The following is a 16,882-nucleotide window of genomic DNA, read 5'->3' as shown; positions in this document are numbered from 1 at the left end:
GAACTGCTCAGTAATTTGTTTGTCCCTTAAAACAAGGGTTGAAGAACCTGACTCTGAAAGAGTAAATGCTGTAACTATGCAGTAGTTAATTCTTCTAGATATTAGAACAAAGAAACAATCCTGTAATCCTTTTCAGAAATATCTCCTCATGATGAAACCACCAGTCTGTGCACTATAACGTAATTTTGCACTAAATTTGATCCTGAAGCACCATTTAACTACAGCTATGTATGTGTACATACAGAGAAAAAAAATTAAAACTCAGAGGACAAAAGTCAAACCATCCATGTAACTAGAGGCCCGCTGATTTCTGCCTCTACCCAGACGAGTTCTCCTTGCACAAGAAAGACCTGTTTATTTCAACGGGCATCACAGCAAAGCACAGAGAATAGCCTCTGCTCACTGTGACTGGGCCAATGGATTTTCATGGTTTCTTACTTGAGAAATTCTGCATTGCTGCATTTTGACATCAACTTCATCCCATTCTTCTTCCACTTCAAACCAGCCAATCGGATCATCATCTCCCAAATCATCACCCGAACAGCTGCTTCTATTTATAAAAGAATGTAACAAACTTTGTAACGAAAATTTAAAGAAACTGCAAAACCGTTGGTACCAAAATATTTTTTGCACGTTATGGCTATAAAGATGTGACAATAGAGACTTTCACATACCCAAACTCCAGCACATGCAAGGTAAGAAAATTAAGGAAATCTTTTTAGTCATGGTCCCTAACCTTCCCTCACTCCTAAGCAACAGTTTTGAGAAAGTAATTTAATAAAGGCTAATTAGCATATGATCTTCCTATGAATTGTTTCCATTATCAGTGATCTGCGCCTCAAGTAGCAATTTCGTTAGATCCCTTTTTAAACGGGTCTTTAAATCAAGAAGCTGAAGACAACAGCTATATACATATTTCCTCAAACGCATCAACTTGAGGTTCATTAAAATCAAACAAGTAACAATTAAATAATGCATAATTTCTAAGTCATTTGGAAGAATTTTCAGTAGTTCAAGTGCCATTTCAAGAAGATCCAATGTAACATTTATTTTTCACGTATTCATTACAAAAAGTCCACCGATACCTGTTTTTTAAAAATTGTTTGAATTCCCGCAGCTTCCAGCTGTCATAGCTTTCAAATCTTTTGAAGTGTTCCTCTGCATGGAACTTTTCTGAAGCACTATTATAAGCAAACACCAGCCCACACTGGGCCCCAATGGCACCTCTTCGGACCTAAAAGAACAAATCCAGGGCAATGTATTAAAAAAAGCTGACAATAAAAGAAGGTGTTGCTTTCACAGAAAAGAAGTTATGCAAAGCAACTAAATACTGACAATAGTGATCTCTGGATTTGCACTTTTTACCTAAAGAAAAATGAAACATATTTAGAGAAATGTTATGAAAACTTTTGTAACTCACTGAACCAGGATCAGGTACACGGTTAATATTTGCCACATTTATCACTCTGCTACCACCCTACCATTAACTACACTTCACATATGAATTCTCATTCTAATTTTGCATATTTTTAAATTTAAAAAACCCAAACAAAACTAAAATTATGTATCTCACTATCAGTACACTGCAAACCAGCTTAGCTGCCTCTCCAGCTCCAATAAGAATTTACTTGCCAGAAGTCCATCTACATTTAATTCTCTTTGACATTGAAATATGCACCCTTGTTCCAGGAATTAAACTACTGCTTTGCCTTAAATAAATAAATAAATAGATTCAGCTGCAGAAACGTCACAGTTTTGTCCTGGCCATTAAATTTCCTGGCCAAAAAATCACAAGATCTTACTTTTAAACCAGAAAAAATTGCGCTAAGTGTTCAAATTACACAGTTGTCTCTAAAAAGAATTCAAAAGACCCTACATTTAATCTGAACTCACATGTTATATAGCTTGAAATCCACTATTCAAAAATTATTTTTAAGTACAAGGTATATAATCCTACAAATAAATCCACACTCTTTAGAGAGAAATTCTACACCTATGGCTCACTAGCTTGAGTATATTACAAGATACAGAAAAAAGCAATAGAAAATAAAGGTCTTTACTACGTGCTTATGGTACCCTTAAACAATTTAAGGCCTCCATTTCCTTAAGTTCCCTGTGACTTACATACTGCATGACTAATTTAAAATTTCAGTGCCTACAAAAAGAAAATTCTAATTCAACTCTACCATTAGAGAAAAAAAGCAAGTCTTCTACTTGAAAAGCACAGAGGAACTACATACCTTTATTCTAATTTGTGTCACTTGAAATGAAGATTCAGTTCCAGTAGAAAGAATGATACTTGCTCTGGTCTTCCCAGTTTCAGTAAGAAAACCTAAAGCAGCAGTGGGAATGGAATGAGGTTGGAAAGGCTGCTAGTACAAGGTGTTTAAAACAGAATACTAATATTGTGGACTAAAGCCGGGGAAAACACACTATGCTTTTCTAGTGAAATCCTCATTAGGAAATGTTTCCAAATAAAAAAAGATTGTATCATGTTATTATACACTCTCAGAGTACACACAGGTGTCTCCAGCCAGTGTCTCTCCAGGCCATGCAGTATCTACAGCTATTTCAAGAGTGTTCCCCACTGAAGTTTGCTAGTAACTCCCAAATATTACTTTGGCTTATGGCTCTGTTCACTAATACAACTCACTGTTCCTCAGACTGTGATCCATAACATATCAGAAGACAATCCACAAAATAACTAAACTCAAACAATAAACATGAGCAAAAGAAGGGGTGAAATAAGCATTTAGACTGTGCCTGATTTTCTATCATAATAGTTTTCATTTACTAGCAGCACTGCACAAGACAATACACAAATTTTTTAAAAAGATTAAGTGGCATTTCACTTAAAAAGGTGGTCAAGAAACACAAATCTCTTCCTTCAGGTTGTATCCAGTACATAAAAACATTGCGTTACCAAAGACAGGTTTTAAAGGAAAATTAATAGTTATGTACAGTCAGTGAAAATTTCAATGATTTCTACCATATTTCTCCATCAATATTTGGGAAACTAGCAGTGAATGATTCATGACTTCAACCCACAAAATGTGCTCTAGTATAATTTTCTTTGTGACAGCTCATTGCTCACTTCCACATAGAATATCAATAGTTGTCCCCAAAATCCAATCTTTTGTTTGTTTTGACAATAAACTGGCTCCTGAGACATTCACCCTGATGTAAACTAGAATTTACATGTTGGTTTGGTTTTTAATCATAGATCTTCCATCTCATAAAACTGCTGAGTAGTAGCAAATAGACATGCAACAGCGCCACAGCCTTATTAACAGCCTCAGTGTCTGGTTATATATTCTAGATTTTAATTCCAGGTTCTTACCATCCCCAGTCCATGGCTCTGCAAGGAGGTTTTCAGGCCCTGATTTATCTTCTTTTCCCTTTACATCACATGCTTGCAAAGTCAGTCGCAATAGTTTTCCTAAGAAAGAAAATCAAGATTTATCAAATTCATTACACAGAAAGCCCATTTTCCATTTTTAAGTTCTTCACACAGAAAAAAATGAAAAAAAAATTACAACACAGATTTTTTAACACTGTCAGACAAAAAAAGGGAAAGAAACTGGAGTATAACAGACCCATTAATCTAAAATAGCTCAAGTTTTAGATACAAACAGAAGGACAATGAAAATCATGACAACTAATGTTCCTTCAACTGTGTGCACACTTTGGAATTCACCACACATGAAACACCACTCCTGTCTTGCAAAAAGCAGCAGCTACTCTGGGAAAAACAAAAAAATTTTCAAAACTTTTGAAACTAAATACTGATAGTATAATTATAAAATAATTAATGTATTCTTTGGCACAAGCCAAGAAGTCCTGAGAAAAAACATACTAAAAGGCAAAGGGAAAAATTCTTCTTGAGACACTAATGATAATCTCAGAAGTTGACACCTGAGAAAATACAGATTTATCAAACAAGTACAGTCAATACAGCAAAATCTTACCACCTTATGTCAGACCACGCACAGCTCTGCACTTGTGACATACTCAGAACTGTAAATAGATGCTAATGACATTACATTTAAAACGTATCTTAAATTTGTGCATGTTTGCAAGAGAGACCACTTACTAAGGCTAAAGATACAAAAAAGTGTGTTATTGGAAGAATAAAAATACTTGATGCTATTTGCCTTTTATACCATACAAAGACTATCACCATCTTGATATAGGGGCTGTTATCTACAAAGTTCATGTTTCCTCCCTCAAGATCATGCCACCTGGTTCAATTCTTAGATCACAGAAAGCTGATCAAATCACCAAGTTTTAGGGCAGTTCAGCTTCACGAGCTATCTTCTTGGTAACAGATCTTAATTTAGAAGTCTTCTATAATTTTAAGCCCCAGGAGAACAAATAAACCAACTCAAAGCTGCATATTGTCTTAAGTATATATAGTAAAGGATCCAACAATGATTTATTTACCGTATTTATACAGCAGGCTCTGTCTGACTGTTGCCATGGAAGCGATAAGGGATGAAGCCTTGTATGGAGTGTCCAGATGATCAGTGATTGTACAAAGGGAACTTATCACTTTAGCAACACTCCCCCTGGCTAAGGCAAAGGCCAAGAGTGTAAGTTCAACCTCTGGAGTAGTACAGCAACTGGGGAGGGAAAACAACAACAGTATGAAAAGATAACTCAGGACAATGTTTTTAAATAAAGACAAATAATGCTCACGTGGAAAAATCTAACGTGCCTGTTTCTTAATGTCTTTGAATTTTTCAAGATACTAAGAAAAGAGCAGGTGAGTAAAAGTGAGATGAATTTGCTATACAAATTCTTCTAAACCACTTTCCCCTGCATTAAAATACATCAACACAATCTCACCTTGTTATTCTTATAAGGAAGCTATCGACTTCTTCCAAAACATTTGGAGATAAGAAGCTTGAAAAATCTGTAGAGCCTGATGTTAGGGATAGAGGTGGCATGTGTTGCAGTGCTTTCCTAGTAAAAAGGTCAGAATATAACATCAGAAAGCCAGACAGAATCAAGAGAAAACAGCCTTCTAAAATGAATTAGACATTGAAATCTTCATGCTTTTTATGAGTAGGTCTCTACGAATAGATTTTGAATGCAGAAAATCTATTTACACAGAGAATCAAATGATAAGAACAGTACTGTATTCTAGGTAGGGAAAGTTCAATGACTGCTAGGTAATCTTGAATCTCAGTCTCATGATCTCAGATTTAATAAGACAAATAAATCAAGGGGGTTTGAATTAAATCTGTGACAGCATTAGAAATAGCTTAGTGTCCAAGTACTTCTTCATTTTAAATAGTTCTAGAATTGAGTAAGACTCTGTTAATAAAAGGAAAATTGCTTTTAAATTCTTTCAGAACAATTACAGAAACTAAGAGAGAAACTGGTTAGCTCAGATGAGAATTTTTGTTTGATTTCCTAAGATAATGTAATAACCCCTGAAAATAGATATTCTTAAGTGCTTTCATCAAAGTCATTCTCTCCAATACTAAAGTTTGTTTTTTGCTTTATAATTCCAAACACTGAATTTGTAATTCCTGAAACCATATTTTTAGTCAAGATTTTTCCATTGTAACTTTTTTAGGCTTTATTAGCTCAGTATTCATGTTACATTTCTAAAAAAATATCTAAACTGTAGCAAAACTGAAGGCCCTCAGTTTTAGTAAAGCTTGCACCTATGAACCTTCCTCAGACGTAAGCATGTATAAAGTTATCTACACTTTAAAGAGGTTTCATAGATGACACAAATTAAGAGATAGGCTTAATGGACTTTAGCCTACAGTATTCATTAACCTAATGACAGCAGTGCTCTTAAGCATGGTGGCATCATGCTAACTAAGCTCTATAAAAGTTGATGTGGGTGTGTAGTGATTTTATTAGGATTCCAATCCTTCAAGTCATCGAGCAGAAGTGTTTGGCAGTCAAACAAGGAAATGTTACACAGAAAATGGCCAACCACCCCAAGCAAACATCTGCCCAGAGATACTACATGTACCCAACTATACCCCCATGTAATGTATGACAAGACATTACACATGCAAAAATTTAGCTAAATTTAGCTAAATTAAGCTCCATTCATAAGTGGGAAGTGTCCAATATTTATAATAAAATTAACAAAGAAAATTAACTTATTTTAGGCTTCTCAAAACGATTACAAGTCAAAGGATAGGTAAAAAACATGTTTTTCAGTGTCTGTTCAGTCATGGCTTAACAACTTGATTAGATACAACAGCCAGGAGAATTATACTTGTTCCAGAAATATCAAAATTTAAACAGTGTGATAGCTGAAAAGATGTTCAAACACCTTAATGGAGGGAGTGGAAACCAGTTACACAAGATAAGATTAGCTCACTGAAGCTGGAAGTATTAAAAAGAAAAATCAATCACACACCATGGAAGTTTGGTACTTACTGAGTATTTTGTAAAATAGTGTGAACGAATGCTGGATTTGTTTCCATGGAAGCTGTTACCAGTGAGGTCAGCAGAGACCAGTACCAGATAGCCGAAGCATCGCACACAGAGACGCCCACCTTCTTAACTCTTTGATAACCGACAGCCCTGAGCCCATGGATTCTAGTGTCACATCCATCACTAAGGCAACGTTTAATGTTTATCTGTACATCTGTTAAAACACAAAATAGAATTTTTGTCCCATTTATTCTGCTGGTTTAGATCTAGAAGAATCCAGACATTCAAGACAATAATTACTGCAAAACCTCTTAGAAAAATAGCCACAGTTAACAGTACACCCACATACAGACAGCTATCCACGTGTTTCTTCACCGTGCACCCTATGATTTGGAAAATTTAGCCTTTGAATGGCCTATATGATCCATTACATATTGTCCAGCTAGAAATTAGGAAAAAAGTAGTAAAGGACCCTCAAAGTGAAAAATAGATCACAGATTATTTCCCCAGTACTTTTTACCTCCATACATAGGAAGCGTCTTGGCAGCGGTAGTGGAGAAGATAAAGAGTAAAGCCTAAAAGCAAATTTTTAAGTTACATAAAAATTTTCACAGCAATTCTTGACCATTTTGCATAGCTAACACTGTCCTAGTTACTTTCAGGGAACAACATCCTGGCTGCCCGCTTCTGTGGCAGTGAAAGTTCATCTTTGTGAAAAGCATCTATCTGAGCTGAAGGGACACAATTTCTGAAGCTGCAGAAACCATCTTAGGAAGGAGCAGCTTTCCTCTGATTGATTCCAATGTAGCACCCACAGATCTACCAGACTTAAAAATAACACTGCTTAAAAACCCTTAGCATAAAACCTGCTTTACAAAAATCATCTGACCAGCTTCAGAGTTTCGCTACCAAAAAAAAAAAAAAAAAATGTGGCTCAGAAGCAGATTTTTTGCTAGATACTATTATCCAACATATGCTTTCACTCTGCAAGCAAAGATATTTTAAGACTGCCCAGTGTCTTCGAGTTGAGAGGCTGAAACGGCATCTTTAGCCATTCTAGCTTTTCAACCTTCAAGCCCAAGTTACAGAGAGATGCCATGAGAAAGACTCTCTTACAGGTTAGAAATTAAACTACAGTTAAAGCTATTTCTCTGACCCAAGGATGAGCGCTAAAGTTTCTGCTCTAACGACTGACATTTCAACACATTATTCTATGATCTACCCAACCTTTCACCTTCAAAAAAAGCAGCAAAACAGTATACCAATGATATCTTTGACTCACACATCTGACTAATGTTAGCGTTTTCCAACAGTGTTACGTAGCCAGTGATATTGCTTGGAATGTGAACATCTCGGACCTCCTGCAGACTGCTGGCATTCCTTCCCACTGCCACTGTAACTTGCTGTGGCATGTAACTCTGGTCATTGGCTGCCACCGCAATGGACAGATGTCTCAAAACAACATCTGGTTTCATCTTTAAACTGCAGAGTAAAGAAGATAAAACAGATCTTGCAAAGAGAAGATAAGTCAAGCACTTCATGTTTTGCTAAGCTTCACTCAGTTTCCACTTTAACAAACACAAATAAATCCACTGGAAATTACCCAAAGCTTCATAGGCATTACCAACCCCATATCATGGTGAACAAGTTTGAAAGATTGTAATTGTCTTAAAAGACAGTCACCTCTGACAGTGAGAATGTAGAATTCTCTATTGTTCAGATTTTGAACTGAGAATTCATCTCTCATGAATAAAAATGTAGTGTCAATAATGACCAAAATGAGATTATTTTTTTTAAAAAGTATTCATTCTATACATACTACCAAAAAACCACTAAACATTTCTGTTTCATGGAGCAGTAACTTTCTAGACAGTGGCAAAGTGCTTCTATTCAAGTATTGACCACTGCATCTGTAACACTTTGTAAAACTTAGCTACAAAACAAGGGTAGGTGTCAGCATGGATTAGGCCTTTAAACTTTATGCTGAGGTTAAAGACTTCTGCTTTCAACTATATTCATCTGTCACTCATTAATTCCACAATTTTTTTCAATTACACCCCACTGGCTGCAATACCTCAGGACTAACTACCCCAAAACTCAGCTGTACGTTGCTGTGTCGCTCACCGTATCCAATGTGAGCGAGCACTCCCATCTGACTGCCAGAAGGATGTAGTTTCTCCATTTGTCATCTTGTCAATATCCGCAGAATTGGATGAGGTTTCTATGTGAGTATAGCACTTTGTGACAGACTTCAGTTTGTCCAACTCCTGATTACCATTCAAGTCACTGGGGTATTCTGCAAAGAAAAAAAAAAAAAATAAAAAAAAAATCACTCATCATATTCTTCTTTTGCTTGTTTTGAGAATTGTTATATCTTTATAATAACTACCTCATATAAAATAACTTGTTGGCACAGAACACAGCTCCTGAAGAAGTGTTTCTGACAGAAACTAGAAAGTTTCTTTTCAGATGAAATCACAATAATCTCAGTCTACCACCTGGAGTATGAAAACACCTACTTTGTCTGGAGTTCAATAGCCTTTATCTCCTCCTTTCATTACTGTCCTCATCAGTGCTTTATTATTATTATGCCAAAATACAGATGAGAGTAAAAAGTAAAATACAATGGAGAAAGCCTCAATTCAGCTGTTCTAGGGAAGGGACAAAGCAGACTGTTTCCCCAGGTCACTCAATCTGTTTCAAAAGAAGTGCAGGGATCTGACAATACCAAGTCAAGCTGCAAAGAAAAGGAGCTATCCCTTGAAGGAGGCCACCAGGACAGCCCCATCGGAAATACAATAAAAGATTCACTACCTCTACCCCAAAATAATAAATTATTTCTTAGTACTGAACAGTCAACTTCAGAAAACATTCACCTTCACATGAAAACTAGGTTTCCAACAACTAGTTGAGATATTTGACCAAACAGAGAATATTGTAAGTTAGTAATCATCATAATTGGTTGGATGGTCGCAATCAGAGAGTTGCAGTCAATGGCTCAATGTCTGAGTGGAGAGTGGTGATGAGTGTCATTCCTCAGGGGTCAGGGTTGGGACTGGTGTCGTTTAACATCTTTGTTGGGGACATGGACAGTGGGATCGAGGCACCCTCAGCAAGTTCACCGATGACACGGAGCTGTGTGGTGCAGTGACATACTGGAGGGAAGGGATGTGCCATCCAGAGGGACCTGGACAGGCTGGAGAGGTGGGACCATGTGAACCTCATGGAGTTCAACAAGGCCAAGTGCAAGGTCCTGCACATGGGTCAGGGCAATCCCAAGCACAGATACAGGCTGGGCGAGGAGTGGATGGGGAGCAGCCCTGAGGAGAAGGACTTGGGGGTGTTAGTGGGTGGAAAACTGACTGTGAGCCAGCAATGTGAGCTCCCAGCCCAGAAAGCCAACCGTGTGCTGGGCTGCATCCAGAGCAGTGTGGCCAGCAGGGCGAGGGAGGGGATTCTCCCCCTCTACTTCGCTTTCGTGAGACCCCCCTGCAGTGCTGGGTCCAGCTGTGGGGCACCAACATCAGAAGGACACAGACCTGCTCGAGCGGGGCCAGAGGAGGCCACGAAGATGCTCGGGGGGCTGGAGACCTCCCCTGTGAGGACAGGCTGAGAGAGTTGGGGGGGTTCAGCTGGAGAAGAGAAGGCTCCAGGGAGACCTTAGAGCGGCCTCCCAGGGCTTAAAGGGGCTACAGGAAAACTGGGAAGGGACTCTTGATCGGGGGTGTAGGGATAGGACAAGGGGTAACGGTTTTAAACTGAAAGAGGGCAGATTTAGATGAGATATAAGGAAGAAATTCTTCCCTGTGAGGGTGGTGAGGCCCTGGCACAGGTTGCCCAGAGAAGCTGTGGCTGCCCCCTCCCTGGAAGGGTTCAACGCCAGGTTGGACGGGGCTTTGAGCAACCTGGGCTAGTGGAAGGTGTCCCTGCCCATGGCAGGGGGGTGGGAACTGGATGATCTTTAAGGTCCCTTCCAACCCAAACCATTCTATGATTATAAGATAATTCTGAAACAGGTCAGGAGAAAGATGAAAAACATCCCAGTGTGGTACTCAGATTGCTAGGCAATTATAAAAAATCAATTTATGTGCCTCAAAAGACCAACAAAAACACTACAGAAGCATGCAGATCAACTTCATAAACAGTCATGCCTGTTAAAGATTAAACAGCAAAGAAAGCTTTTTATTTTATCTGTAATTTCTTCTTCAAGCTATGCTTACACTACCATCCTGAAAAGAAAAATATTACATACCTCTCTCTTTTAGCAGAAGTCGATCTAAAGAATCCTTCAACACAGAAGACCGCATAGTACAGATATTGTTGAAGTACTCCAGCACTGGGTAAGGGATGGCAGTACTAGAAATCCGATTCCGGTGCAAGAATCTCAGTATCATTGAAGCATGAAGACCAAGACACTCTTTCGATTCAGAAAATATATCTATAAAACCTAGAAAGAAACATTATTTGTATCTTTGCTGCAACATCTGACTTGACCAAGTCATCGTTTTTCTGCTCTATATCTTATTACTAGGTAAATCCCAGTTAAGCATGGGAGCCAATACTGGAACTACATTCCACCATAAGTAGCTCCAGTTTGCAACCGTTGCCACAGGACTGCGAAAAGCACAGACAAATATTTTTGTCAGTTACCTGAGATACCTGAAGGGGTTCAAAACAATTACCCAAAATCTTGAGTTCTTACACTTATTTTGCTGACCCGAAAGTTCCAAACCCTTACCTTCAATATCCAAGTGAAACAGCTGCTGCTTGGCTAACGAGCTGATGTACTCACATCACTCACCTTGAGCTACGCTAAGCATCTCACTCTGGTGTTGTGGATTATTCCCAAAGAGGTGCCTAATGCTTTCGTTAGACTTCAGAAGAAATTTCAGCTCCTGAACAGCCGTACTCTGAATCACAGTGCATTCAGATGCACAGAATAGTACTCCATAAGTATTCTCCTCTGACTTATCTACTACCCAATTCTCTAACCCTTCTTGTCTGATCCTCTAAGGCAAATCCCCTTTAGCCACTTATCATCAAAAGCTTGGAAGGAAAGCCAGTAACTGATACTTATCCCAGAAATCAAATTCTGGAAACTGACACTTTCCAAACTATATGCTATAAAACATGAATTATGTTTTAGCAAGATTTCAAATGCTAAATAACAGTATAATAATAATAAAGTATATGACTCATCACCTGAAACAGACTCAGTGGAGGATTTATTCCTCCATTTACCAAGTACAAGACTGCATTAGTTAGGCACTCACCAAAATTTCACAAGGAACTGTTTTCTGTCTGTGTGATAAACCAAACAAGGATAAGAAGCCCCCCATTCACAAACAGAAGAAAATATTGGTTATTTGTGAAAGTAAGTTAGCTGGATATAATTATGGGAAATGTTTAGTTTACAGCAACTTCACTTGTTTGACACTAGAGAAGCGAGAATGACCTGGAGTATGGTTTTGATAAGATTAGGACAAGCAACACTATTAAAGCAATTTACTGAAGCAGCACCCCTTATACAGGGCAGGACTTGGGAAACCATTTGTTTTGTCACTCCGTTCTCATACCTGGAACCAGTGAACAAGCTTGCAGTTGCCTGATTACATGGCTAAGCTCCCCTTGAAGATTAGCTCCACTAGAATTCTTGAGAGCCTCCAGCATATTCTCCACATCTACGGTGCCATCTCCTTCAGCATCAAATTGTGCAAAGGCCTGAAGAGGAACAAAAAAAGAAAATTTATTTCAGCGTATTTACTTCAAGCAGGAATTCAAGGTATTTCATAGAAACCATAGCAATAAACATTATAACATCATTAAATAAAAATCAAAAGAATCCATTTTCCATGGTATTGAACTCATGACAACAGGAAACAGCCTGGCTGGAAATCTGCAGTCTTTAGCAAGTTTTAAGGCATTTGCACTGCTCTCCTATAAAAGTCAACTGTAGTTATGCTTAGGTGGAGACAGCACATCATCTATACCAGTGAATCAGCAGTATCCATCCACCCGACATCTGTGACTATGAACAAGGTGCCCACAAAAGAACACTAAAAAGCTCTTCCACTAAAGGCTGAGTTAGTTCTAAAAGCCATACTCATTACTGCTGCATCCATCTCACTGCATCCACCCAAATTCTTTCAGGTTTTAAAGATTTCCTTTATTTAAGAAAGTGTCCTTACAACCAGAATATTTTTTAAGATGTGTATTTCCTTCCATATACTGTCCTCCTACACAAAATACCAGTTTAACATAGTTTATCAAAGTATCTGTGAAAATAATGGAGAGAGTTAGAACAGATTTTTTTTTTTTTTCTTATTGAGGGGAACGATGGCCAGCTTTATTAACTTTGACCTCAGGATAAATTTTTAACATAAAAAAATAGTGTTGAGCATGTATAAAAAGTAACTAACACAGCTATGCATTTCACATCTTTGTACTAACAAAAGTAACAAGATATTTTTATTCAGCTAAGCCGATAAACCAGAACCAAGCTCATAAATGTAAATTTTTTTACCTAGTCACTTCAGAGAACTCACGATCCAATGATACACTACTATTAAAAAAACTAGATATATTTTTACAATCGTAGTCAATTTTAAAACAAACTTCTGTTTAATTGCTAAAAAAACCTGAGTGTACACCCCCCACCCCCCCCAAATGCAGTATTTCTGGAGCATCCATTTTCTTCATGTAAATTGGGAATGCACTTACAAAAGCTATTTCTTTACGAGCAAGACTTCAGTCTCCCAGACCTGAACTTGGTATTTCAAGTTCAGCTACACGGCCAAGGAAACTCGGCCTCTCAGAACAGATCTCACAAGTGTCTGACAGAGTCAAGAAATCACTGCTGTTTGGGAGGAAGCTTATGCTTGAATCTCTTGGTTTGCTACCTGATTATCAATCTTAATGTACTATTAAAAGCACTATCCTAGAGAGAAATAATCTGAAATGATTAGATCAAAATATAACCTGCCAATTAACCATGGCATAATTACACCACTTAAATGAGAGCAAAGTCCTCAGAAGACAACAGAATCGAAATGCCGTATTTCACCTGAGTAAAGCTCCAATGGCACTTCTACAGCACAGAGCTGAATTTTAGCTTAGCAGTCTTATCAACTCTTGTTAAACATACAGCTGAACCCATGCTAACAATAATCACCTTTAAAAAAGTTATTCTTAGTAGCAAAGAGGACTGGCACTGGGCATCCAGAAGGTACCACAGCTAGTACAGATGACTGATGCTGGGCATCAGGTAGATACCGAAGCAAAAAAATGAAGACCTTTGCTTGAGGACAACAATACTCAGGGAATTAATTTTAACAAACATAACTCCGTTGCCAAAACAATTCAGTGTACAGTTTTGCACCACGCCATTCCTGACACTGTAACTTTTTCCTCCTCATATCTGAAGTCAGACTGTGTGATTACTAAAATATGAAGTGAACAAGAGAGGAAGTTTTGTGATACTAGTGAAAACAGACCACACGCAATGTGACAAGGCTGGATCTGCTGATAGCTACTTTAAACCAATTTCTTATACTTTCATGTAAGGAGAGATTACCACATATATGCTTTTCTTTGCATCTTAATGCAGTATTTTGCTATTTTATTTTTAAACTCTTACCGGTCTCCGGAGAGTGCACCAACCCTAGCACTCCAAAATTATTTTTTGACTGTTCAGTATAACTTAAACTCTACATTTGACAAAAAACATACACAATTTCCACTGCTCAGACAAGCTGCCCTGTGCAATGGGGCAAAAAAGAAAAAGAAGAAAAAATCAGTATGCAAACCTGTACTCGGAGCTTTTGCTCTGTGTTCACAGCTGGGACACGATGCAAATGCAGTAGCAGCTGTACCACAACCCAGCTGCATTCTGCTCCTAAACAAAAGCATTAAGTCCATCCACTTCCTACCCAGTTCAACCCCAAACATGAAGAAACATAAAAGAGACATCTTTCCTGGGAAATGATGGCTAAGGTGATGGCTAGGAAACACAGCACATGGAAAAATCACCCGCTCATCTCAGGAGTTGGACAGCATGACAGAAGATCTCAAGTGTGACTTAGGAAAACTCTGCATTCCATCCTTTGCTCTCAGCAGAACTGCAGCATTAATGTTTCAAGCAAAAGCTGGACACATTACATAATTGCTGCTGAAGCACTAATAAATAAAAAAGGATTCAGAGGTTCAGTTTATCTAGAAAATAGATTTTGCATTTAAACAGAGGCTCATTTTGCCCATAAAGCATTCAAGTTTGTGTTCACAAGCCCCACCCTGAAAACAGAAAAACTTAATGGGCAGATCAAAACAGCCTATGCCAGACAGGATTCTATAAACATTAAAAAGTGAAACCTATTGACCAGCCACCCACAAACTAACTTCTCATCAGGGTAAAATACATCCTGGGAATCTAAAATACTACAGCCCATGAGCTAGTGCCAGTTATAGAAACAATGACATCAAGGTTTTCCACACAACTCCCAACATCTCAACTCTGCAGGACAGACTAGATGTGACCACATATCTGTACCATGACAAATCCTTTGACAAGTTTTTTCCCCACTCCCGAGAGCAGGAAAAAAAAACCCCAAACCACCATATTCTTCATGCAGAGGAAGATGTGCAATTCAGACAATCCTCAACTATTTCTGCAGCCCACAAAGCTCAGTTGTTTGTATTAACAGAAAGAACCCCGATGTACTAATTTCACTCTTACTGTTGGTACAAATGAAGAAGTGTTCTTTATTGGCTCCTGTAAAGGAACTGGAAATGGAGGTCGCATTTTAGCAGGTACTTAAAACAGTCTGGTGCAAACGTACCTATCTGTACAACAAAATTAATCTCCTCCCAGTTTTCAGTAGTCTTGTTAATATTCCAAGTAGCGTATGTGTGATTTAACACTTTGCCAAGATATTCTACTACTCGGGAGGGATACAAAGGCAGAAGGAAGTCACTGGTGAGACTCAGGAACTGCATGCAGTAAGAAATTCAGACATAACCTCTTTCTCAATTGAGTGTGAAATTCCCAACTGGGTATTCTACTGCATTTTAAATGCTAGCTTTGAGAGTAAAGCTAAAGCTTAAATGTTCTAGATGTTAAGTTCTCCATAACCCTTCCCATGGCAGAAAGGAAACTGTACTCCCTTCTACCATTAAAACCTTACCTGAAGACCTTCTGTCTGTGGAGGCAGAACTCTCTTACGCTACTTTTTTACAAGTTTTCCAAAACTCTTACTTTACAATAAGTAATGGGATACCAAAGAGATACCTGACAATTCCACTGCTGATTGCAAAAAGCAACAATAAAATTAAGTCTGGTAAACTTTGACTTGCTGATACCATTAAGAAGTATCTCAGAGGAATTACTTGTACAGAATTTCCTACCTGTGCTACCACCAGCTGAACTAGCAGCAGCAACAGCAGAAATCCCGTTGCAAATAACCGTTTTATTCAAAAGCAGCTGCTAAGCATCGCCACTGAAAACAGACGTAATTTTTTTAAAAAAAAAACAAGTATCTTTAAGCTGACAGCCTGCCTATCAGAGGCAGCAGCCACTTTTTTAACCTTGCTGCAGCACCCTGCGGCCTGGCCTCGCCCCCGTTCCCAGACAGGGGTGACCGGGGTCGCCACGGGAGTGTCACGGCCACGCTGCTCGCACCCCGCGCCCACAAGACCCCCGGGCTCAGAGGCACCCACATCCGGCAGCACCCCCGGGCCTCCCACCACCCTCCCCGCGGGCCCGGCGGGCAGATCTCTCCCGAGGGCGGTTTCCCGGCCGGTGCTCCGCGCCCGCGCAGTGGCCACAGCCCGGGCCGAGGCCCGCCGCCGCCCGCCGCCCCCTCACCTCCTCGCTCTCGCCGCGGGAGCCGGCCGCCAGGCGGGAGACGCTCTCCAGCACCTCGCAGAACTGCTCCAGGCTGACGGCCTCGTCGCCACGGCTGAGCCGCTCCTCCAGCCAGCGCACCAGCGTGCTGTGGTGCCGCGACACCAGCGACTCGGGCAGCGCCGCCTCCCGCAGCCGCGCCGTGGCTTCCCGCAGCCGGGCCTGGTCCAGCAGCACCTCGGCCGGGGGCAGCGGCGGCGCCGGGCTGGCGGCGGCGCCGGGCGAGAAGGGAGCACCAGGCTGAGGCGCGGCGGCCGCCCCCTCCATGCCTTCCTCGGCGCCCTCCTCCTCCTCCTCGCTGCTGTGGCTCGCTGCCGTCCCCATGAGCCCCTCGGAGGCGCCGACGACTGCGAGCCGACGCTTGGCAGAGCCGCTTCTCTTTCCCCGTCCGGCCGCCGCCCCGGCTCCGCCCGGCCCGGCTTAGTCAGCAACTTCCCGGCCCGCCGCACCTGTCAGCTCCCGGCCGGCGGCGGCCGCGCCACACTGCCGCCAAGCGACGCCCGGCGCCGCAAAGCCCCGCCCCGCCCCGGGAAGGCACGGCGCGACGCGCGACACACGCCGTAAAGCAGAGCCGCG

General features: G+C 40.3%; 1 protein-coding gene across 3 annotated transcripts in view; it reads right to left on the bottom strand.

Annotated features, from left to right (window-relative positions):
* The window catches only part of ZZEF1 (zinc finger ZZ-type and EF-hand domain containing 1), a 62,202-nt gene extending 45,401 nt beyond the window's left edge, over nt 1-16,801 (bottom strand). For all 3 annotated transcript variants that reach the window (XM_074845732.1, XM_074845733.1, XM_074845734.1), the window contains exons 1-12: nt 16,268-16,801; nt 11,985-12,129; nt 10,661-10,855; nt 8,533-8,704; nt 7,691-7,890; nt 6,412-6,622; nt 4,849-4,965; nt 4,444-4,622; nt 3,341-3,439; nt 2,241-2,332; nt 1,086-1,234; nt 439-550 (exon numbers count right to left, since the gene is read on the bottom strand). In XM_074845732.1, the coding sequence (XP_074701833.1) occupies nt 439-550; nt 1,086-1,234; nt 2,241-2,332; nt 3,341-3,439; nt 4,444-4,622; nt 4,849-4,965; nt 6,412-6,622; nt 7,691-7,890; nt 8,533-8,704; nt 10,661-10,855; nt 11,985-12,129; nt 16,268-16,630 (2,034 nt within the window). In that variant the 5' untranslated portion in view covers nt 16,631-16,801. The remainder of the gene's footprint in view (nt 1-438; nt 551-1,085; nt 1,235-2,240; nt 2,333-3,340; nt 3,440-4,443; nt 4,623-4,848; nt 4,966-6,411; nt 6,623-7,690; nt 7,891-8,532; nt 8,705-10,660; nt 10,856-11,984; nt 12,130-16,267) is intronic.
* Between the last annotated feature and the right edge of the window lie 81 nt (nt 16,802-16,882).

This window comes from Strix aluco, chromosome 19, assembly GCF_031877795.1.
Source record: "Strix aluco isolate bStrAlu1 chromosome 19, bStrAlu1.hap1, whole genome shotgun sequence".
NCBI classification, from domain to species: Eukaryota; Metazoa; Chordata; class Aves; order Strigiformes; family Strigidae; genus Strix; species Strix aluco.
Note: the sequence above shows the minus strand (reverse complement) of the source record. Positions and strands in the feature narration are given on the sequence as shown.